Below are 22,967 nucleotides of genomic sequence, written 5' to 3' on the forward strand. Positions count from 1 at the left end.
CTTCATCCTCCCTTCGTCCCCCCACCTGCCAGTGAACACACTGAACAAAGAGAGAGAGGCTGCCTCCACAGCTGTTGTGTCATGGGGGTTTGGGGCATCACACACACAATCACACACACACACACACACACACACACACATACACACACACACACACACACACACAAACACGCTCTGTTCCGCCCCCAAACACAGTCAGACCCTCCCAGCAGGCGACAGATGAGCCGGTTCCTCTGCCTTCACCACAGTGAACAGCTCAGCGGGAAGGAGAGGTCTCTAACACTGTCTGAGGACCAAGTCTAAACTGTAAGTACACTTCTATTCATAAAAACTATCCAAGCTTCTATCATCATGTGTATTAATGAGAGTTTCTGGTTTGTCTTGTATTTCACTGTATTCAAATGATTAAACCTTGTGTGGTAATAATGGATGATGGTTAACTCTGGGGACTCGTTTATTCATTTTTAGGTTTTTGAACTTTCCAGTTCAGTTTTGTCTCTACTCAAAATTTCACCTCATTTTTTATTCTAAATAAATATGTTTATACATGTTTTCTGCAATCAACCTCGTTGCAATACGTCAATAAACTCAGTGTCCTCGTGTGCAATAGATTAACAGTGTTGTGTGAGCAATTGTTCTATTTTCTACCTATTAATGTTACGTTTTAGTATTTATCTCCACCCGCTGCACTGTGGGAAATGCAACAACATTTGTTTTCTGGTGTAGAGTTTGTGAATGACAGTAAACGACTTTTGAAGTTGTATTCTTCTATTGTTAGTTCCAATTAAAAAAAAGAAAAAATTAACTACATTAAAAAGAAAAGTCTGTTTCAAATGTTACTAGTGTGAAAGTACTTGATCCAACGGCACATGTGAATCTAATTTCAACCACATTGTAATTTAACAGTGGGAAGAAACCTGTGAATCCTCCTCCTCATCATCATCATCATCATCATCATCATCATCATCATCATCATCATCATCATCATCATCATCATCATCATCATCATCATCATCATCATCATCATCATCATCATCACCATCACCATCATCATCATCATCATCATCATCATCATCATCATCATCATCATCACAGTGTGTTTCCAAACACTGGAGGTCTCATCAGGATTTTTTTTTCTTCAGCCTCTTCCCCCTCTGGTCCACCCGTGCAGCTCGACCATGGTTCTGTGTGAGGACGGCGAGTGCAGCGTGTGCCTCTCGGCGTACTCGCGGGCAGACCGGGTCCCCCGGGTGCTCCACTGCAGGCACACCTTCTGCGAGCTGTGCCTGGAGACCATGTCGCAGACCAGGAGCGGCCTGCTCACCGTGGCCTGCCCTCTGTGTCGCCGGGTGACCTGCATCGGCCGCGGCCTCAGCCTGCAGGAAGCTCTGTGGGTCAACAGCAGGCTGTGGGAGCAGATAGAGGAGGTGGAGGAGGAAGTGGAGGAGGAAGAGGACGGCCTGAGGCAGGAAGCTGAGGGGGAGCGGATAGAGGCCAAACAAGAACCCTCGTTACAAGCAGAATGGTGGGTATGACTGTAAACACACACACACACACACACACACACACACACAGGTTTTGATATCATTGGTTCTGTTTCCCTCGTTATTTTGTTACTATTCTCCTGTTACTATTTCGCACATGAGCAGAGACAACAAACAGAGAATGTGTGACCTTTGACCTCCCGCTTGTTTCCTATTACTTTCTTATTATTAGCTTCACTGTAGAGAGAAGAGTAATGCGACCGTGTTGTGACCATATATCTTTAAAATCAGTGTTGAATTTGAAGAATCTTTAGCCCGATTTCAAAAAGAAAACAATTCCACTCATACCGAGTCATTCACACATCCACGTGAATCAGTGCATTTGTCCACAAAGCTTCTCATTAGCACCTCAGCTCGGCAGTGCCACATTCATCCTGACACACAAACTCTTACTTTCCAGCGTTTCCTCAAGCAGCACGAGAGCAAAGCTGAAATTACCGGCATTCTTCAAAAAGTTCAGTTTGATGAAGCAGCACAGAGAGAGGATCGTGCCCAGCAGCAACGTGTAAGTAACAACTTGGTGCGAAATGGCTGCGATGGCAAAGGCATCGTCTCCAACTGTGGGCTGATGTATTTCTGTTTCTCTTTTTTCTTAAAAGGGAAATTAAATCCTGGCGCAGACTGTCCACTGAAGAGACACTTTAAAGAAGAAGAGCTGGATCGAGAGTGACCCTACACATTCTCACGATATCAAATGCAACTTGAAGACCTGACTCAGCCTCGTCAGTGGAAGGAAAGTTGTGGCCATGAGGAACAGGATCCATTTGTGTTCCTGTCAACACGTTGTTTTGTCCTCAGCCAAAGGCGCCCCTGTCTCCGCATTATTTATTCTAGGCTTGATTCTCCCAGCTGGAGCTGTGGGATTTGGTTCAGCTGTCCCCGAGGGGCTGACACCCCGAGACCCCTGAGACCCCTCGTCACAGCAGATGGTCTCCTGAGGACGTTCCCTTTTACATCGGAGCATAACTCATCATTTTCTTTTATTTATGATAGCAAGTAGCAAAAGTATTTAATAAAACTATTTTTTGAAAGAACACTTTTTATCAGCATTCTTATTTACTAATTAATGCAGATGGTCCCACGTGTCTCTGGGAGATGATTTAAAAGAATCATGAGCTCAAAGCAGAGACACAACACTTTACCACTTTAGACTGTACATCATTTATGACACATTACCAATTTAAATGAGTCAAAATAAGGGACGCCAGTTGTAGATTTGCGAATAGATTAATGTGACGATTAATTTTTGCAGGGCCGATACACAACAGAAAAACGTGTCACAAAAGAATCAGTGAAGCATGAAAGTGGATTATAATCTGCATTCATCGAGCATCTGGCAGGTTTTCCACGTTCGTAGATGTTTGAAAACTGGATCACTTTCATGCCTTTAATTGCATGTGGCACCGTATGTGAAAAAGAGGGTTAGTCGCCATGTGTGAGGAGCAGATTAAAATCTCAGTGTAAGGTCAGTATTAAGTCTCATTGTGTCGAGCGTCTCAGTCATATTCAGGTCATTGTTATTTGCCTGTGGCAGGAGAGAGAAGTCCGTTAGCTGTCAGGCTGGTTTGGTGGAGAACTAGTCTCAACAGGCGGTTTTAACTGTCAGATTCACAGAGTCTTACTTTGCCTTTCAGTGCTCTCTGTGTACTCCCCTGTTTTATCCCAGTGACTGAGCATGGAGCTGAGTCCAGCCTCTAAATGATCTGGCACCATTAGCAGCAGCGGCAGCGTTTGGCAGCAGCTGCCGTCTGAACGCCAGCAGGGAGCATACAAACAGAAACAGGGCTGGGGACTCAGGATGTCACAGGACCAGTTTCAGTTTCGCAATGTTTTTACTGACTCCTCATGTTGTCGTGGTGGTGTTGATCTCTGGGATCTGGGCGGAACAGAACAGGAAACAACTCCCGGTTGCAGTTGCCGTTGGTAGAGGACATGTTTAGATCATTAAAGCAAGTACAATTAGAAAATCTAAAATACTCAACAACAAATACGATGACACTCAAAAAGGAAAATGTTACTGAGCAGACTGACGTGCTCTTTTGTGTTGATGGAGACTTCAGAAAATCCTGCTGCCATTAAATAAAATTTGTGGTCAATATGTTTGTGATCAGTCTATTAACTGCCTAGTTAGTCACCAGAGCAGCCTGCAGTGGTGACATATAACTAAGTACATTTACTCAAGTAATACACTTTAAGTACAGCTTTGAGATACATGTACTTGATTGAGTATTCCTATATAATGCTACTTGATTCTAGAGTTGAAAAAATAGAGTTTCCCTTAGGAATGAAGTGAGGGAGAAGAATCAAGTAGCATCAAATAGGAATACTCACACTCAAGTACAATTATTCCAGGATTGTATATCAAGTATTTTTCTTGAATAACTGTCCTTAGTTACATTCCCCCACTGCAGACTGCCCATGGTGACTAATGAGGCAGTTATTAGACTGAGACACAAACTTATTTAATGTCAGCATCAAAACATTGGTGCAACTGTTTACTCAGCACTGCCCATTACAACAAGCTGTACATTCCTTTTAGAGTTGGTGTAATACTCTGACTGAGTGTCTGGAGGAAAATATAAATACTTGAAGTACTTGTGGGTTCTTACAAAACAGGCAGTCTGAAGACTAAAAGTGCAACATAGTGAAAACAAACTCTAACTGAGAAGTCCCAGCGTTCACCTCCTGATGGTTCATTTTAAGGAAAATATATTTTTAAATTGTGAACTAAAGAAACAGTTGAACAGATTTGAAAATGTAATTGTTTTTATTCCTAGCAAAATGCTGGATGACAGAGATTAGATCCACTCTGACGTCTGTTACTCAGACGAAAACATGGAGGTTTTGACCACAACCAGTTTCCAGGTTACAATTAGAGACTCCAGTTCCCTTATGTCCAAATCTTGCATCTGTCACAGGACGGAGAGAAGTGCAAGAGATGTCACTCCTCCATATGTGGGTTAACCCAGGATTGGTCAATACAGCCGGTAACCGTCATCAACAGAAACTTGGTGAGTCAAACTAGAAGCCATGCATGCTACAACATGTATAAATACATGTTCAATACCTGTTGGACACAGTTGGTGTGTCATTGTTATTAACCAACATAAACATCAGACTGCAAATTACTTTAATTCATGACAATTAATTACTCGTAGTTGTACTTGAGGGGTAGAAGACAGTTAGAAGAAAGAAAAGCCTGATGCAGGACTTTGGTAATCAGACATCTTTATTAATCGTTTGGAAGAGTCATGCTAGTTCTCTGTACAGTGAGTGGAGCGTCGTCTCTGGACTGTGACAGAACATACACACCCTCAGGGAATGGCCATGGCCTCCATTCCCCCCCAACCCCTCCCACACATCACTTGGTCCATTTTGAAAGGGAATGTTAAAATGGGCCTTCAGGAAACAAGCTGTACTCTGGCGGTGAAGCATACATACAAACGTCTACAGCTACGGATCAATCAATTTGTCCACATTGAAAATAAATACCCATGGAGTGGTTTCTGAGAGAGTGCTCTCCTCACAAGGCTGTGTGGTCACTCATGAGAGCCGTACATTCCTGGTGCAATAAAATAAATAGGCAGCAACACAAAGGGTTCACACATTATTAGACTTTTCTCATGTTGAGGGATTTAAACTGGAAGTGAACCTCAGTGAAGAAGACTTTCTCTGAGTCTCATTCGTTCACAGTTCTCGTTCACTCTCCCTGCCTCTTCTCATTGGCTGACCGGTGTTACAGTCATCCAATCAGATATAGCCATGACCTCAATCAGCCAAATCAGTTTGTTGATGTCAACCTTTTAATCTGTTCTCTGTCATTCTAGTGATTCTGAATCACCTCTTGTCTCCATATCGTCATCACCACTCATCTCATTAACCGCCACCAGTGTCTACAACCTGGGGGGTGGGTTCCCTATAGTATGCAACCACGACCCCTTTTAACCTTGATGACATCACAAGGGGCCAAATAGACTCATTTATATCACATCACTTTCATTTCTTAATGTGCACGGCAATACGTTTTGTTCATTCTTCAAATGAAGTCTCTCCTGATTGAAATGCAACCTTTGATCATTCCATGCCTCCCCCAGCAGTGTGTTCCAGTCATGGTCTGCCTTGAAATCCCAGCCTCTTATTATTATTATCATTAATATTTGGCTCATTATGAGGGTTAGAGAAAAAAACAGTGCTCCCCTTTAATGAACATGTGTGAACAATTCACAACTGATTTACTCTACTCTAACACACAGCACCTCAAATGTTCTGGAGATAAAGATTTTTTTTTCACTCTAGTTCTAAAACATGTTGTGAAAAAGTGCAGTAAGATCTCACTTCAAAGACGGGTCAAAGTAGTGTTCTCAACGCCGGCTGACGTCACCACCAGTACGTTACGATACCAGGCTCTGGTAATAATCAAAAAAGAAAACAACAACATTGCATAATGCCAACAAGGGATCAGTAGTCAGTTACAACTCAAGCAGCAAAGAAATCGTCATCAGTCTGACTGATTGTCATACAGTTTCTATGACAATCAGTCAGGTCTTTTAAATTAAGTGACTGTACATTTACAAACTTCAAATGAACCTGAATGAGCTACATGTGCAAATTAGTCTTTTTTTGTTGTTGACAGGACTATAACTGGTTTACAATGTTAAAGGTCTGATCACAGAACCTGATTTAAGTCTACAGATCAGCACGCAGAGGACTTCCTGTTCCTCTGTGACACAAGGCGACGCCTCGGCTTCTCTGCCGCTCAGCGACACGTGCACACGATCATCATCACTACCACCAAGATATCACACAACTGCTGTGAGTGGGGGAATCTATGACGTCCTGCAAACAAACGGTGACCTATGTACACGGTGCCGCAATGTGACGACTTGGCAGTGGCCCTCTATATATATCTGCATTCTAACGTTGCCTATACAGAATGCACGTTTAAACACACACACACACACACACACGACAAAAACTATTTTCAGAAGTCAAGTATACAAATCCAAACAAAAAGACTTGGACTATCAGAGTGCGTTAAGTCACTGGTGTAATGTTACATATTCAAACCTGTTTACATTGGTAGACAGTACCTATGCTCAAAAACTAGGCATGCATTAGATACTCAAGATGTCCGTGTTCATTTTGACCAAGTAACACATCGCTACCTATGGATCACACTGAGGTTACGGGTGCTGTGATTGGTCCACCAAACTGCAAGGCTGGCCTGAGCCGCAAGATTCAAAATGGTTACGTTTAGGTAAAGCGCCTTCACAAGGTCAAGTGTAGGCTTTCAATCACAAGGGTTATGGGGAACGGTTTGGTGTTTGTGAAGAGGACCTCCATCTTTGCCTATAACAACAGTGACATCCATAAGAATACATCTACAACCACCTGATCTTTCCGGCTCCTAAATTCAGAGCTGTGTTTGTTTGCATCTTTAAAAAAAAAAAAAAAAACTTTTCCAGAGAGATTTCCCTGAATATACAAAAATAGAAAAAAAGAAAGTGGGGAAACTTGCATTTCTACCTTAAAAAAATTGTATACACACAAAATGCAACTTCTTCTTTTCCACAAGTCTCTTTTTTTCCACTATTTTTTGTTTGCAAGTTGAAGACTGTTTTGGCAGTTTCATAAACAAAGTAGGTGACGCTACTTTAGAATCTAATTCACGTATTGCTAGTTCAAACTCATGACAAATTGTCGGGTGAGGACGCCAGATTCTCAACATGCAAAGTCAACTGCAGGTTAACCAATAGGAAGCAACATAACAAGCATGTGGTGTAGATGATGTTCTCGTTTTCCAGGGGAGATGCGGAGTATTAACAGGAGCAGCCTCCTTCAGTCGTCTGCGGCTCCTGCGGTTTGTCCAGTTTGATGTCGATCACTGGAAAACATTAAGGAAGCTTTGGAAACATTTGGAATTGATCAGTCACATTCACCTGAATTCATCAGTTTGTATATAATTCATTTAAAAAACAACAGTGGTGGGTTCATGTCTGATCACCTCCACTGAAGAGGTTAATGTTTCATCGATGTCCATTTGTTTGTTGGCTGATTTATGTTCGGTTGTAAGAAGAATCACATAAACTACTGCACAGATTTTCACGGAACTTGGTTAAAAGGATGTGGTATCCGTCAGGAAACAACAAATTCAATTTTGATTCAGATCAAGATCAGGTACCAAATCCAGGATTTCTTTTCACTTTCAAAATCAGGCACATTTAGACCAGCAGCCCAACACTGCCGATGTCAGATCATTTAGAGGTTGGACTCTGACTCTTGAACCACATACTAAAAAACTCCCAAAAAAAAACACAAACAAGATTGGCCCGAAACTTGGCGGAGAACTGTGACGGCCGAGCTGAAAGAGATGGGCAGGAGCCCAACACGTAGCCCTGAACAGGCCTAGATGGAGGAAGATCGTTGATGCCATATGCACCTAATGGGAAAGAAATCATATTTAGAGGTCTGATATCTGTGATTGTGTACAATTTAGTGTAGATGCTTGAATTTCAGGGGACTGTTGGGCCTTGGTGAAGGTATGAGCTCTAGTGAGGGATTTTTTGTTCTCAAAGACAAAATATTTGAATGCAGGGATCGTAATATAACTTTACTAACACTAGATGGTGCTACATCCTACCTCAATAAATTTTGCAGCTCAGACATCAGCAATTCTAACATCCAAAAGATTTCAAATGGGAGTCGACAAGGAAATACTGTATAAATCACCAGAGAGATGCAATTAAAAGCGTTACTCCTAATATATTAATTTCTAACCAGTGTATTCCAGCGGATTGTGGACATGGTGGCCGATTTGTTTCTGGAACTAAATATCCTAAAATCCTCCTCTGACAACATGTACAAATTATTCAGCTCAACAGGGAATCCACTCTATTGTTGGTGTTGTAATAAACTGAGAATGGATGCTGCCTGCAGTCTCTGGCACTGCTGTGCATGTCTAAGGAGAGGGCAAAGAAGAACTGTGGCCTACATATTGTATGCTAAGTTAGTCTGCAAACAGCCCCACTGTGGCTTTCAAACGCTCGTCCTACAATGGGACGCTGGCTGGTGCTAACAGCAGCAGTTAATGTGTGTGTGTGTGTGTATGTAAGCGAATGTGTTTTCCCATTTTATACAATAATAATACAATAATAACTTTATTGGTAAACATGTCATCATGTCATGGTTTCATATGACGGAGCGTCACATATACTTGATATTCCCGTTTGGATCGTTTCCCATCTGGGATGTGGAGGCTTTATCTCAGCAGCCGACATTACCAAACCAAATGAGGAGCTGCCGCCCTGAATATTTTACTCCTCTTATACCTGCATGTGTGTGTGTGTGTCTCCTGAACAATGAATAGACTCATTAATCTGCCACCAGTAGAGGTATTTTGAAAGAAAACCACATTTGCTTCATGTTATAGGGTCGTACAAACATGGATTCATAAAGCATGGAATAGCTGTTTAAACAATAGCTCCATGGATTAAAGCTGCACGAAGCAATGCCTGTCAATTATCGTTATTCTTCAGAGTACAGCACAGGAACAGGAATATGCCTGAACACAGACGGCATGATGACACTTCTGAGTGGGTCTAATGGGACTCAGTTTGGGGAAAACCGCACTGTTCTCTCTTGAAGCCACTGTATATTTTATGACTTGTAGTGAAAACACGCTGACTCGTCAAGTGTAGCTTCAACCGCTCCACCACAACACAACAGATCGACAATCACAGTGTCAATCTCACTTTAGACGACATAAACAAAACCATATAGGTTTGCATGGAAGAGATCTAGATTGAATCAGCATGGCAAACAAATTAAAGATGAATTTAAAACCTAATTCAATAAAACCATCATGGAGCGCTGCCTTTTCTAGTGTGATTTGTTTGACTTTCTGTCGCTCTCTTATTAACATGACTGAAGCCAGCACATGATCTGGCTGAAACACCCTCTTCCCTCTCTCCGGCTGCAGAGCTGCAGTGGTGATAATGTACAGTGACCAAGCTGAAAATGGTTCTCCGACAGAGGGCAGAGGACTCTCCCATTGGCCCTGACACCCACCATAAATCAATGAGACCCGTCCATCTCTAATTAAACCTGCCAATTAAAAAACACAGAACAAAGTGTTCATCATGAATGGTGTTCAAATGTATTTTTGAATTCACAAACCTAGCACTTATTCTCTGAAGGAAACACAGGGTACTTGTGCTGTCAAATGTTCTTGTTTTATAAGCGTTCCCTTTTTAAAACTCTGTTGGTTATGTGTTGAATTTCCTCAACTTTTATAAACGTTGTGTCTTCAAATGCTTTTCTATCACAGTGTGTGAATAAATACTGAATTTAAATAAGCATGTACATAAATCTAGTGCATGCTTTTAAAACTTTAGGTTAAAGGTTCAGTGTGTAAACTTACTCGGCCATATAACATGGACGTTTATTCCTTCTCCCAGTGAGATCAATACTGTTCACAGTTCAATAACGACAGAGGAGTTTCTCCATTAGGTGACAGCAGAGGCACAGAGCTGCTGAGGAATCATCAGCTGCCATCCACAGCCTCACACCGTTAACTCCCACCTCCATTTCACCTCGTTAGGATAAATACAAAATAAAAGATGAGAGATAAAGGTAACTGGCCCAGCGTGAGTGCCGCATAAAAAACAGGAAATGTGGCTCAACAATAAAATAATTACAAGGTTCATGTAAACAGCTCAGAGGGATGTGAGGTGACTGAGTTTGTTATTGAGGCCGTACAAAGGATGGACGCAGAGATGATGAGTAACGTATAAACGGTAACTTCACCACACCAAGCTCAGCATGTGATTAATGTTGAAGGTAGAGCAGTTAAAGGCTGCAGTGTTAATCAGGAAGCCCTGTGAGGCGGCAACACGTGGCAGGAGAAGTGACAGTGCTGTAAGCACACGGTTAAACTCAAACGCAATTTCATAATTTACCCACAGTTACCATAGAGATGGCACCGTGCTTTGTGTATTGAGGATAGGAACGACTGCTGCTGTCAGAGGAGAAACAGTTACAACATTAAATGCTGCTGATTTATTGCATCTGCAAAACACAAGAGAATTATTCATAGACTATGTTTGAGTTGCAGCAGGCAACATGTCTAAGACTAGAATAATGTTGTATTAGACAGTTGCACAATTATTAGATAAAGCTCAATGTGATGTTGAAAGGAGAGGATGATGTTAAAGGTGAGGGACACTGACAACAGAACCTCCTCCGCTCTGTCTGTCGGTGACACGTCTTGAGATCTTTATTTCTGCTGCTGGTTCATACTTTGTAAATGGAAACGTCAACCAAGATCTGAAGATATAAAACAGGTCTTCATATAAAAACTTGGACAGGTTTTGCTGGTTTTGGTTGCTGTAATCAGTCCTCTTTATCCTGGACACACAGTTTGTCAATTTCTGCCACTAGGGATCTCTCAATCAAACAAACACAGAGTTTGGCGACATTGTGATAAAGCGTATGCATCGTCTGCACCATTGCTCTTACTTCAGTCCTTTCTTTCATTGTCCATTATTCATTATTCCCAGAGGCTCGCTTCTCTTTAAATGGACCAAAGTCCAGTGAAAACTCTGAATAAAACAGCAAAGACAAGTACACTTTGACTGTTCTGGCAGACAATCACAATGCTGAAACTTCTGGGACAATGTAAGTATTCATAGAAACAAAACATATAACATTAGTCTTGTCATTGTTAGACAGAGTAATGAGGAAAAGTTACATATAATACCTCTAAGCTTTCTCTTCCTAAGGTGAATTCAATGTAAGTAAAATATCTAGTCCCTGTTCTGTGCATGGAACAATCTACTTCAGCTCTTTTCACAGACAAAACCGGTGGATGAAAGTCCTTCTGTGTTTCTATTTCTCCAGCAATGCTCAACTCAAAAACACTTTCTATGGAAATACATATAGAGAGTGTCACACTAAAAAGATCAATTTCCATTTCTTCTGCTTGATATGATTAACTCAAGCTTCAGGTGAGCTTTAACACCATGAAGACTGTGTAAGAGAGGGGCCTGTTAGAACAGGAGGGCCAGCAAGTATTGTTAAAAAACAAAAAAACACACCAATCCATTAATGAGACTGCATCAGTTGAACTAATGGCTGCCAGCTTGTATAACTTTAAGGCATCGTATCTGATTGGCTGCAATGCTTTTTTGGGCCAGTATCAAAGAAGAAAACGGCAGTGATATAGTGGCGTCGTAAATATTTCTTGGTTGAGTCACTCAGCGGTGAGGTGATGTGATAAACATGATCAGTGGTTATGCTTTTATCTGGGTTGGTCATTGAAAGAATCTTAAATCAACTAAATTGTTTTAAATGCACGGTTTACAAACAATGACTTGTGGTCTGCAAGACTGAGAGAAGAATATAGGCTTTTTTTGTTGCATTCCCAATTTACTTTGTTAATGTGTATATCAGGACCATTTGTTATCTAAGTCTTTACCAGTCTGAGAATAGAATGCAGGCTTATTGTGACCCAGATTGAATATATTATCAGATGTAGAAATCAACAGAGGAGTGTGAGGAGTCCAGACAGCCTGACGGCTCTGAAGTTAATGATGGAAATTACAGATTAAATCGGCCTCAGCAGCTGCATTCATCTCCTTCGACATCACACTTAAACACATGCATTTCTGCATTGTGAATGACTCCATAGAGAATGTAGAGCAGATTCACTCCTTAGATACAGCAATAAATAAATACTGCACTTTGTGGTGACGCATTGGACTTTGAAAGGTATCTTAGCTGCTCTCTACGACTACATTTACATGGACAAAAATATTCAGAATATTGACCTGATTCTGATTAGGACATTATTTTGACTACTGCAGTGGCTGATCTAAACCTGCATGTTGGTAATGGGCTGTTTGATTGGCCTGGGAAGATGCTGGTTGCAGCTTTCACTCTGAAACTGTAAATGTGACCTGCAGTTATTAAGCTACAGCAAGTACAGATCTGCTGCAGGAGCCCTGATGCTGCAGCACGGCTGCTGCACAAAGTGTTCTTCACCTGTTTATTCAAAGTTCAGTGAAGCTCGACTCAGAACGTAGAACTCCACTTCCTGGTCCCGACTACAGAGCACTGGTCGCCTGTTTATTCTACGTTTGTTATTATTGAACATATTGCTTGCCCAAATCGCACCAAACTCAAAACTGCACTTCCTTAACACGACACACGGCGAGTGAGAAGTCGATGAGAGAAACGTTTCTCGAGACAGGCCACAGACAGACAGAGATTTCTGGAATTAGCAGATATCTTATGATTTACTGCTTATTCCGAGTATGACCTTGTTAGATAATCAGAAGAACCTGTTTACAAGGTGGTGTCTTCAGACTATTGTCTTATTTGGGTTTACATTAGAATGTTACTATCCAAGTAAATTAAGTTAGTAACAGTGTGATATTTGAATTATTCTGCAGTACTGAACACTACTTCCTAAAAGAGTAATTAGGACTTTGTTTTGTATAAGTGAAAAAGTGCTGCAGCCCCCAACACATTCTCCACAGGGGTAGCGGTGACAGCAGCAGCAGGTACGAGGTGCCAGTGAGGAGAGTTCTACCAGCTGACTGATGCTGAGTCACCTGTCACTGGTTACAATGAGCCAATGTGCCGACACACCACAGACAACTGCAGCCACCTACTGTCTCACTAACCCCCCCACCCTGCACTCGTCAAGCTGAAAAACAGATGTGGTATTGTCACACTGAAAAACTTAATTGGACAGGTAGGTGACTCATATTTAAATAGGTGTCACTATACAGACTTCAGCGCTGGAAATGTCTAATTGAGAAGCTGGAAGTGAATGATGTTATTGTGCCAGGATGGAAATAAAGTTTCCACGGAGTTTAGAAGATTTGCATATCATTTTCATGATTGCATTTTCATGATAAGCAAACTGGTCAAAGGATACTGCCTTCTTTGCCCGTCTCCTGCATACTTTCCATCCCTGGAAGAGCAGCTGCCACGCGACGAAACAGCTGCAGACAAAGAAACACAAGGACACTTCATTAATTTAAATCAGGAAAACACAAGATGAACACTTACTTCGTCTTAGTTGTCTAATAACCAGCCAACAAGTTACTGCTGAACATTTAATAATTTATAAACAAGTCCGTATAGTTCAGTTCATGGTATGGTGGTTTGAGATACTCCTATCATCAAATGAAAATGATGATTTCGGAAACAAGCGTCTCAGCAGATGAGTCAGTGAGACATCTATAGACCATTCAAATCAGACATTCTCATTATGTCCTTGCTCTGCTCCACAGTATTACACAAACCACTTGTGACTAAAGATGTCTCGAGGACTGACAGGTCAGATTTATCAGGGACATTTTAAACCAAACCATGGCTTAAGCAAACATGTAACTTAAAATTCAGTTTTTATAAATAAATAGATACAAACATAATAGCAAAAAATAAATGATCATTGAGTTGGAGCATTTAAGCTCGATTTTGCTGATACAGTATCTCAGTGGGCAGAGATGACAAAAACAGTAACCATTGGTTGAGGACTGTGTCCTTTGTTTTGGATGTTTCACACTCGCAGCACCATGTTTGTCTCTGTCCTGAACAAAGGTGAAGAATAGCCTCCTCTGTCTCTGCCGTGATGGGGTGAGAAGGAGAGACGACTGCCAGCAACGCCATTCACTGACAGACACAATACAGTTCGCCTTCGTCGCAGTGTACTTTCTATTAACTGAACAGACAGACGTTGTTTTTAACAACAAACATCTGTTTAGAGACAAATCAGTGTAGCTGAACCAACCCCCACTTCGCTCTAATCATTACTGAGACTGAATTATTACAGGCACAGCTCAGTCTTGGTGATATGCTGGTTGTCTCAGCAGGAAGCAGTAATGAGGACAATGCTGCACTCCCTGTTTTATTTCCCTGCACATTTAATAGTCATATTTAGTATGAAAAACAAGAGGCACTTAAAGGTTTCCTGTGGAGTTTTGACCGCTCGGAGTGATGTGGAGCAACATTCCCATGAGAGACTGTTTGTATCTCCAACACACACATACACACGAGAACTTAGATAAGGTACATATCACTGCTGCCGGCTTCATGCTGCACGGCTAATCCACAGCTGGTGGTGGTAATGTGCCAAAACCACAAGCACTGATTCAACCTATTTGCTTAAGTATGCGAGTACAGTCTCCGAAATGTACTAAAAGTAAAAAGTTTCCCTCTAGAGGCCATTTCTACCAGCTGTACCTGTGTGAAGCAAACTGAGACTCATGTCACAGTAATGTAGTTTGAAAAATATTAAATCACTCTTACATCAAATCAAATATAAAACAATAAACTAAACACAGGTGTGAAGCCATTGACGTGGTCAGCGCTGTCACATATGTTGTGAATGATATGCACCAATATGTTTATACAACAAGGAATTGTCTTTTCTATCCATTTTAATTGGAATCATTCTTGATTTATGGAAGGTGGTGCTTCAAATGCACTAAAATGAAAGTTTACAAGCTTGTTTTAAAAACGTAAGTAGTAGAAATGTAGGGAGTAGAAGTAGGTACCTGTATTTCTTTATTAGGCAACAAACCTCTGAACTCACTCACCTGTTTGACGTTGTAACCCGTCTTGGCGCTCGTCTCTATGAACATGACGCTCAGCTCTTTAGCTCTCTGTTCACCTTCCTCAATTGTGATTTGCCTGTGAATAGAGGAGAGTCATAATTAAGTCCCAGCATATTAATGTACACTGTTTACTATATGAGGGCACAAAACAGAGGCTTATTTCCTCATATTAATATTCAACAAAAACAAGCGAGTGCTTCACAGGACTCGCACTATTTGTAGCTAAAGCTCCTCTTATTCTAGTCTTTAGTGTGAACACACCAGAGCTAATTAGCTAATGAATGAGAGTGATTAATAACATTGTCCTGCGGGAAATTAATAACAGCCAATTTGCATTACATTTTAATGAAAGAGAGTGTTTGTTTGGCTCAGGCTGTGAAACGGGACTGCGTCAGGTGTCCAATAATACAAGTCCTGCTGACTCCAGGGCCCACAGAGCCGGCAGGTTCATTAACACCACAGACTCAAATCCAGCCGCCACTGGTCTTCTGGAGAAAACATGACGTAACCGCTCTTGTCTTAGTTTCTTTCAACACAAAAGGAATCTCAGCGCTACACTAATGCAAAAATACCACTTCTTTACACATTAACTTTGACTAGTTACGCATGCTGCTTCAATGCAAACACAGAAACGTTGTATTTAGATTGTCCTCCTCGTCTTAAATAACTCGCCCTTTGTATCAAAGCAAAGAAGAGAGAAATCCAGTTTTTCTGAGACAGGAGGAGAAGTTTGTTTTGTGAGAAGAGGAAACACTGCACAGGAGATGTATTTACATAATAACACCGCATGACAGACTTCCACCAGTGCCTCTGTGGCTATTTCTGGATGCAAAGCGTCTGTGTCCCGACATAAAACAACACCGAGGCTTATTCATCATCAGTTGGTAAGAAAATTGCCTAATGAGTGTGCAGTATGTGGCATCCTAGTAACATTCATGGTCGCATGCAAAACATTTGTAGTTTCAGAGAAGCCCAGTTCCTTTTAATCCAATTAAGGAGCACCACATTTGACAAACTTATAGATATAAATTCCCTAAATGTGTCTGCTTTTTTCCATCTTGATCCATGAGTTATTCCTGAGGTCATCTATGAAAATATCAAAAAACACCTCATCTCACAATGTTAAAGAAAGTGTAATGCTGCTAACAGACAAATAACCAACCGCAGATGAAAATATAACCTTGCAGAGGTAATGAAGAAGCATTATGGATTTTTTTTCTGCTCACTCTACTAAAACAACCTTGACTACAATTTTTTAAATGCACGAACTGTTCATTAAAGGTTTATTAAATTATGTCTTATTATATTTTATAACAACAATACATAAAATGACTAAATGTAGTGTGAATGATGGTGTCGCTCTTCACTACGAGTCGAGATATATACGCATTCGCCTACGTGTGGCCCTTATGGTAAATGGACTGAATTTATATGGTGCTTTTCCAGTCTTATTGACCACTCAGAGTCACATTCACACACATGTTCATACAGCACTTCTATATGCAGCGCAATTTTGGTATATAGTATCTTGCCCAAGGACACTTCGGAATGCAGACTGGAGGAGCAATCGAACCACTGACCTTCTGGTTAGTGGACAAACCCCTCCCATTTTATTCATAACCTGACTCTGCAGTTCCCCTCAGCTCTATGGGGCATTTCAGCATCTCTCAGCTTATTGTTTTGGTTTTGCAGCCTGCAAACTGACTGTTCTGGTTCACTCCCACTGCTCGGAGGACAATCTTCTCCAGAGGCAGCTAGCAGCATTAAAAAACCCGTGCACGACTGACGTAGCACCAAACAGCTGACAGACACAGTTAGCAAGTAGCTGGTGATTATTGTGCAGCTTAAGAGCTGGGAATGTCCCTCAGTAATTATTGTAGAGCAAAAAAAAAAGCTAAGAAGAAAGTGAGTATTGGACTAACATTTGCCAGGTGAAAACTAGGATGAAAACCAGAGAAAACAGTGAGCTCATATTCATTCTCTCTCACAGAAGCGTCTGGCCTCCCTCCCTTTCACACAGATCTCCATGTGTCCTGAAACCAGTCGAGCCAATCAAAACCATTTATCCAAACAATGATACAATGACTGACAGAGGAGCGCTGCTGAAACATTTTCGCTTACAACCAAGAGGTGGCTGCTGATGCGGAGACGTCTATTGAATCTGATACTGTGACAGTGTCACACAAACGTGTCTGTATATTTTCTCTAAAAGAACCAACAACTGCAGGTGAAGGTCTACCAGACATTTTTCTGTAGCTCTGTGCTTCGTCACATGCTTCTTTGCCCTGAGTGCATGTGTAGGTCAATCTAATTGCCTCCAGAGGCATTTTGGTCTGGAACCTTTGATAACGGCCCTTTGAAAATCGAAAATGATCAGAGAGGTTACAGAGCCATAAACAAATGCACCCTGGTCCGGTGATGTCATCCTATCTATACACGCAATTTCAAATAAGCATTAATGTTGCTCTGGGTCTGCAGGGGGTGTAAATATGCAACTGCCTGCATATGTCAGTGTTGTGATTACAAATTTTTTCGCTGCCCCCAGGTGGCCCAAAATCCCTTTATGCAGGTTTGACAAAAGCCTCATCAGAGCAGTATTTATTACATGGATACTGCATTATTATTAGCGTTGAAGCAGTGACGTCTGAACTGAAGAACCTGAACTGTGCATATTTTATTTCCCATTAGCATGGAGCATTGTGAAAAGCTGCACCACACATGACTGAACAAACTATCAAACACAAAGGAAACTCTGATCTCATAGACTCCTCAAGAGCAACTGAAAAGTAATGAAATACACGTGAATATTAACCTCATAAGGTAAAATGTTGGGTGATGGTTCCACACAGGAATCCCCCCCCCCCCTCGCAAACTCATGTGCCCTTGTTTCGTCTTTTTATCTTTTATGTTTTATTGCTTTAGTGTATTTATTTGCTTTTATTTAATGTGATCTTCTTTTATTGTTCCTATTATTTTTGGGTAAATACTGGTTTTAAGTGATGCTGTCGTCTTCTTGCTTTTATTTCTTGTTTTTATCTGTGTGAATCAACTTGACTATGACCCTGTGTCTGCTTTGTCCGTAAAAGGACTTTGTAAACTCTGTTTTTAAAAGACGATGAAAATTAAGCTATCATTGTTATTATTATTGTCATTATTAATTACTTTTACTCAGATGTCAGCAACAGTAACCTCACATTGAACCACTACTAAACATGTCCTCCTCCACAAATTTCTTACAAGTTCATGTGGTTCTTTCTTTGGAATAGACAGTTTCCTCGCACAAAACAATAATGTTAGTGTTAAGTATAACTTACCCTAACCCTAACCCTAATTTAACAGAAGCAACAGGTTGATCTTCTGATATTCACCATCCAAAAATACAAGTAGCCTAAAATTATGAATTATTCATGTAATCTCAGATTTTCTTCCCTTTAGGTTTCCAGAATACTCTTGTACCTTCACATACAAAAACACACATGCATGGACTTATTCTCTTCCATTTGGTGAGTATTTCTATTCAGTTAGTGCACTCAAAACAGAACCAACGGTCTAACTTTCATCATTCCTGTGAGACATTACCTGTCCGGTCTGATCACATCTGCATGAGGGTGTCACTATGATTAACTTCCATTTCTTTAAAATAAATGGAAAAAAAGGTCGAACAAATTATTTATTAGATTCAGAATAATTGCTCACTATAATGCAGCATGAAAATGGAGCACTGCAAAGCTGTGAGGAACTGTCATTTAAAAAGCAGTAAAATGCCTATTTAATTTGTCTGCACTGATTTGAACAGCAGTAAGACTGATTTACTTTTTGTGAGAAGCAGTTTAGGAGATGATGCTGAGCTTAATGCAGGAATTTGCTTCTTCATCATAGAACATTCACTGGCCTTTAACTTCCAGTTTCTTATTAAGACCCAACTAAATGGCAGTAAAAATAAATTAACCATAAATTAAAGGGGAAAGGTTGAGATATTTTCATAACTTTTGCGGATGGTGCCCCTGACTGTAGCCATAATTAAAATTGGCACACCACTCTCTTCTGTAGTGTATTAACAATAATACTAATGTAAAATGTATTTTAAAAATACTTACCTTCAAGCTTTTTTTAAGCATTCAGTTTATTGTTTAGTTTTCATTCTGTATCTGCATATCTTTGCATTACCATGTCCAGTTTGTACTGTATGTATAGGATCTGTCTGTTGTCTGAAACTGGAGCTCTGGTCTTCTGTCTGCTGCTGAGGCAGTTGTGAATTTTATTTTGACAGTTCCAGTGAGATGTACCCTGGAAACTGCCATCACCAGCAGTTTTCCTGTTTTCCCTTCACTCAGTCACATGTTGGATCATTGTGTCTTCCAATGGGAATTTCTTCAGTATAGTTTCTACAGGCTAACAATGCTGATGCCCAAATATGTGTTTATAATTTATGTTACATAAATATTATGAGCAAATAACTCAAATAATGAGCTAATAAAGTGGAGAATGTATGAAAAGGACGTTTTTTGATTCTACTCTGAAGGAAACTTCTTCATTAACTTAAGAGACAATACTCCAGGGTGTCGGAGGAAAAATGAAACATAGATTTACATAGAGTAGGAACAGCATGCATCTGTACACAGTCTGCATAATTCATTCATTTTGGCATCAGGAGACAAGGGATTTTATGATTTGATTCTGCCTTTAATTTTACACTGTTCCTCCACGACTGCGTATTCATCATAAACATTTCTTAGACCTTTCGAGATTTACTTAACGCTCTGTCTCATCAGTAGCTTGTCACCTCTTCCTTAAAAAAAATGGAAATTACTGAATAATTTCCTCAAGTTGCTGCATATTTCACCATAATCACCACAATACTGCTAAACAAAAGTAGTTATGCTAAAGAGTTGAAAATACTAATTTCTCATACCTGTCTTGGAACTTGATTGAGGTGGTATTCATAATAAAAATATAATTATTTATCAAGGAGTTATAGCTGTCAGAAGACAATTAGTTTTGAAATGAGAGAAGCTCCGGCTCCTTAACAAACCTCCATCTCTGCAGGGACAGGCTGTTTTATCATGCTTGGTGTTGTTTGCTGCTACAGACATTTTGCTCATCATGGTTGCCATGGTGTCAAGACATCAAATGAAATGCTGACTAAAAGACAAAACATGATATAATTACTGATGAAACAGGATCAGTAGCAACCAGTAACCACACACCTCTTATCCGCCAGATCTGTTTTGTTGCCAACCAGCATAATGATGACATCACTTCCTCTCTCTGTCCTGACATCGTCGATCCATTTTGACGTCTGCTGGAATGAGTTCACATCTGTTGATAAAGGCAAGAAACAAAACACAGTCACATTAAAAACATTCAATACTGAAAGGGAAAACATTGACATTTCATACAGATTTGTAATCAGTGCTTGGTGTTTTTAAATCAGCTGCAGAGAAATAATGTGAAATCCAGTGACAGATATAAAATCATTTGAACTCATATAGTACAAAAAAATGAATGCAAGATGAAGATACAGCAGAAATATCTCTGCACATGTCATGATCTTAAGGTAATAACTCATGGACAGATGGGACTGTGTGAAGCAGGCAGTACTGCTATTACACAATCAATCCACAAACTGCAGCTCTGTAGCATGTTGAAGTTCTTAATAAACCCTATGACCTTGTGATGAAGACTGGGGTTGTATCCATTTCTTAGACTGGTCATTTGTAGAGACAGAGCCCACGTTTTAAGGTGAAAAGAGAAATGGTTGTGGTGGATGGTAACCCATGCTGTTTTTCTTTAACTTTGAATTAAATCAATCTCCTGTGAGCAGACATATTACAGTAAGTGTCTTAGTCTTTGCTTTTCATTATCTTTTGCACGGAAGTAACTGACACATTTTTGAAATGTGTTATTTATGTAATTTATACTGATGATTGCTACATGATTTATTCAGGATGGATTAACAACTGTTTTATGTGGAAATAGCGCAATGAACAGAGTCATTCAATTTCAGACTACAAGCAAACTACACCAAAACAAGGCCGAAATAGATGAGAAGTAAGTTGCAGAGCAATGACCCTTCAAATGTCCTTGGTCCAAAGCTGTTCTTCCTCTCGGTGGACGGAGAGAAGAATTTAAAATAGGATTTGAACTACCACAATTTTGTTATCTATATTCCACTTCAGTCATGGTAACTGTTTCTAAGGAGGGTGGGAGGTTAATGTAATGCATCTAATTTCATTGCTCAGCGGATGTAATCTGGGAAACATTAAAATTATATTTGATATTTGTGAAATCTCAGCACAGATCTCTTATCTCAGGGGACTCCATCTGTCACTCTGTTTCACAATTATTATCTGTGAAGTTTTTGTTTTCCCCCAAAGAATAATTCCAGTGAGCGAGAGATTAGCTCTGTCCATCCATGTTGGCAGTAAAATATAATATGAAACAAGACTATTTAAAGGTATAACAGAGTGTGTAGTTTGAGCGGACTTCTTGAGGGACACTGACTTGTGATGTCGTAGACCACAACAGCCACAGTGGAGTCCCGTATATAACTGGGAATGAGGCTCCTGAAGCGCTCTTGTCCTGCTGTGTCCCAGAGCTGCAACCTCACCTGGGGTTCAGAGAGAGAAAGCTGAGGAGGCTGAGATTATTCAGATAGTCAAGAGAGCCTGGGAACAGTCGGCTCCCTCCACACAGACACAAAGACTTACACAGCACATATACACAGAACGAGATATATAAACATGCATTATTCATACAAGTGTGGACACCTCATGGTGACCGATTCAAGGTCGCACTGCTATAGGTAAAGATTCTTCAAGATAAAGAGACAGGTGTGACCATGTTCATCTACATGTCTGAGGCTATAAATATGTCATGCTGATGTCATCAGTACTGCTGGGTACAGTTAGAATGCAAACACTGTATTACTGTGGACATGGACAATGCTACAGTATGTGCTTGAGTTATTGCAGTGATGACATACACACATTATTTGTCATGAGGTGGTACAGCTGAGGTTCTTACCGTTCGATCTTCCAAGTACATGGTTTTCGATAGGAAGTCAATTCCAATTGTGGCCTGGTTTAGAGAGAGAAGATAATAATGGATCACTATCACTGTAAACACCACATGAGGCAAACAATTGTATATACAAGGTCAACAAATATTTGAAAGTAATGATAGAAAGGTTAGAGGACAGGTTACTGTAAGATCAGGCTACAGTTCATTGCCATCTCTTATTTGTGGGGGTAATACATATCATAAAATGAATGCAACACAACGGAACCCAGCGCAACAACATTACCGAAGCCTAATGTGAACTGTTGATTGAACTAGAAAGAGTGTGTGCGTGTATTATTTGATCACAAATAATACTGGAAAATCCACATCAATAAAAAGGGTGAATCTGTGGAACCATGTTGAGAATTGGAGCGTGTGATATAATTTACAGTTTTAAAAGATCGCTTTGAAATAGAACTATATATAAACAAAGGACACTTGAAAAATATAATTACGATTCATGCGATTGTGGTTAGAAGACTGTAGTAAGGTAATATGCCTTCATATGTATCTGTAGTTACTATTTGGACTGTGGAGTTTGGGGGAGTTTAGTGTGTTACGGGTAGGTGGAATGGGTTTGGCTTCATCTTTCAGCTTTGATTGTATTCACAAATACACTTGGACCAAATATCTATTCATCTAATATATTTGAGGCTATTGATCAATCTTCAGGTAGTCAGATTTTAATCTGGAGTGGGTTGGAGTGTGTCAGTGATATTGTTTTTAGTTATTAGAA

The 22,967-nt window shown here is 40.3% G+C and overlaps 2 protein-coding genes across 3 annotated transcripts in view; one reads left to right on the forward strand and one right to left on the reverse strand.

Annotated features, from left to right (window-relative positions):
* Nucleotides 1–237: 237 nt before the first annotated feature.
* On the forward strand, nt 238–2,503 carry im:7152348 (uncharacterized protein LOC559250 homolog). 2 transcript variants are annotated; one of them, XM_061078801.1, is made up of 4 exons: nt 238–306; nt 1,143–1,525; nt 1,945–2,049; nt 2,144–2,503. In XM_061078801.1, exons 2-4 carry the CDS (start codon nt 1,179–1,181, stop codon nt 2,187–2,189), a joined length of 498 nt encoding a protein of 165 aa, XP_060934784.1. In that variant the 5' UTR covers nt 238–306; nt 1,143–1,178; the 3' UTR covers nt 2,190–2,503. The 2 variants fall into 2 exon arrangements, with proteins under 2 accessions (XP_060934784.1, XP_060934785.1); XM_061078802.1 differs by having other exon boundaries at nt 2,165–2,503.
* A 4,616-nt stretch (nt 2,504–7,119) lies between these two features.
* The window catches only part of rab6ba (RAB6B, member RAS oncogene family a), a 51,756-nt gene continuing 35,908 nt past the window's right edge, over nt 7,120–22,967 (reverse strand). The window contains exons 3-8 of the mRNA XM_061078312.1: nt 22,196–22,249; nt 21,674–21,779; nt 20,377–20,488; nt 15,152–15,245; nt 13,486–13,552; nt 7,120–7,428 (exon numbers count right to left, since the gene is read on the reverse strand). Of these exons, the coding sequence (XP_060934295.1) occupies nt 7,364–7,428; nt 13,486–13,552; nt 15,152–15,245; nt 20,377–20,488; nt 21,674–21,779; nt 22,196–22,249 (498 nt within the window). The 3' untranslated portion in view covers nt 7,120–7,363. The remainder of the gene's footprint in view (nt 7,429–13,485; nt 13,553–15,151; nt 15,246–20,376; nt 20,489–21,673; nt 21,780–22,195; nt 22,250–22,967) is intronic.

The sequence above is a fragment of the Limanda limanda genome, chromosome 9, assembly GCF_963576545.1.
Source record: "Limanda limanda chromosome 9, fLimLim1.1, whole genome shotgun sequence".
NCBI lineage: Eukaryota > Metazoa > Chordata > Actinopteri > Pleuronectiformes > Pleuronectidae > Limanda > Limanda limanda.

Excerpts from the sequence above, each read along its gene's own strand:
- im:7152348 (XM_061078801.1), top strand. The coding sequence starts at position 1,179 with ATGGTTCTGTGTGAGGACGGCGAGTGCAGCGTGTGCCTCTCGGCGTAC. Across the intron at positions 1,526-1,944 it reads CCCTCGTTACAAGCAGAATG|CGTTTCCTCAAGCAGCACGA; the intron begins GTGGGTATGACT and ends CTTACTTTCCAG. Across the intron at positions 2,050-2,143 it reads ATCGTGCCCAGCAGCAACGT|GGAAATTAAATCCTGGCGCA; the intron begins GTAAGTAACAAC and ends TTTTCTTAAAAG.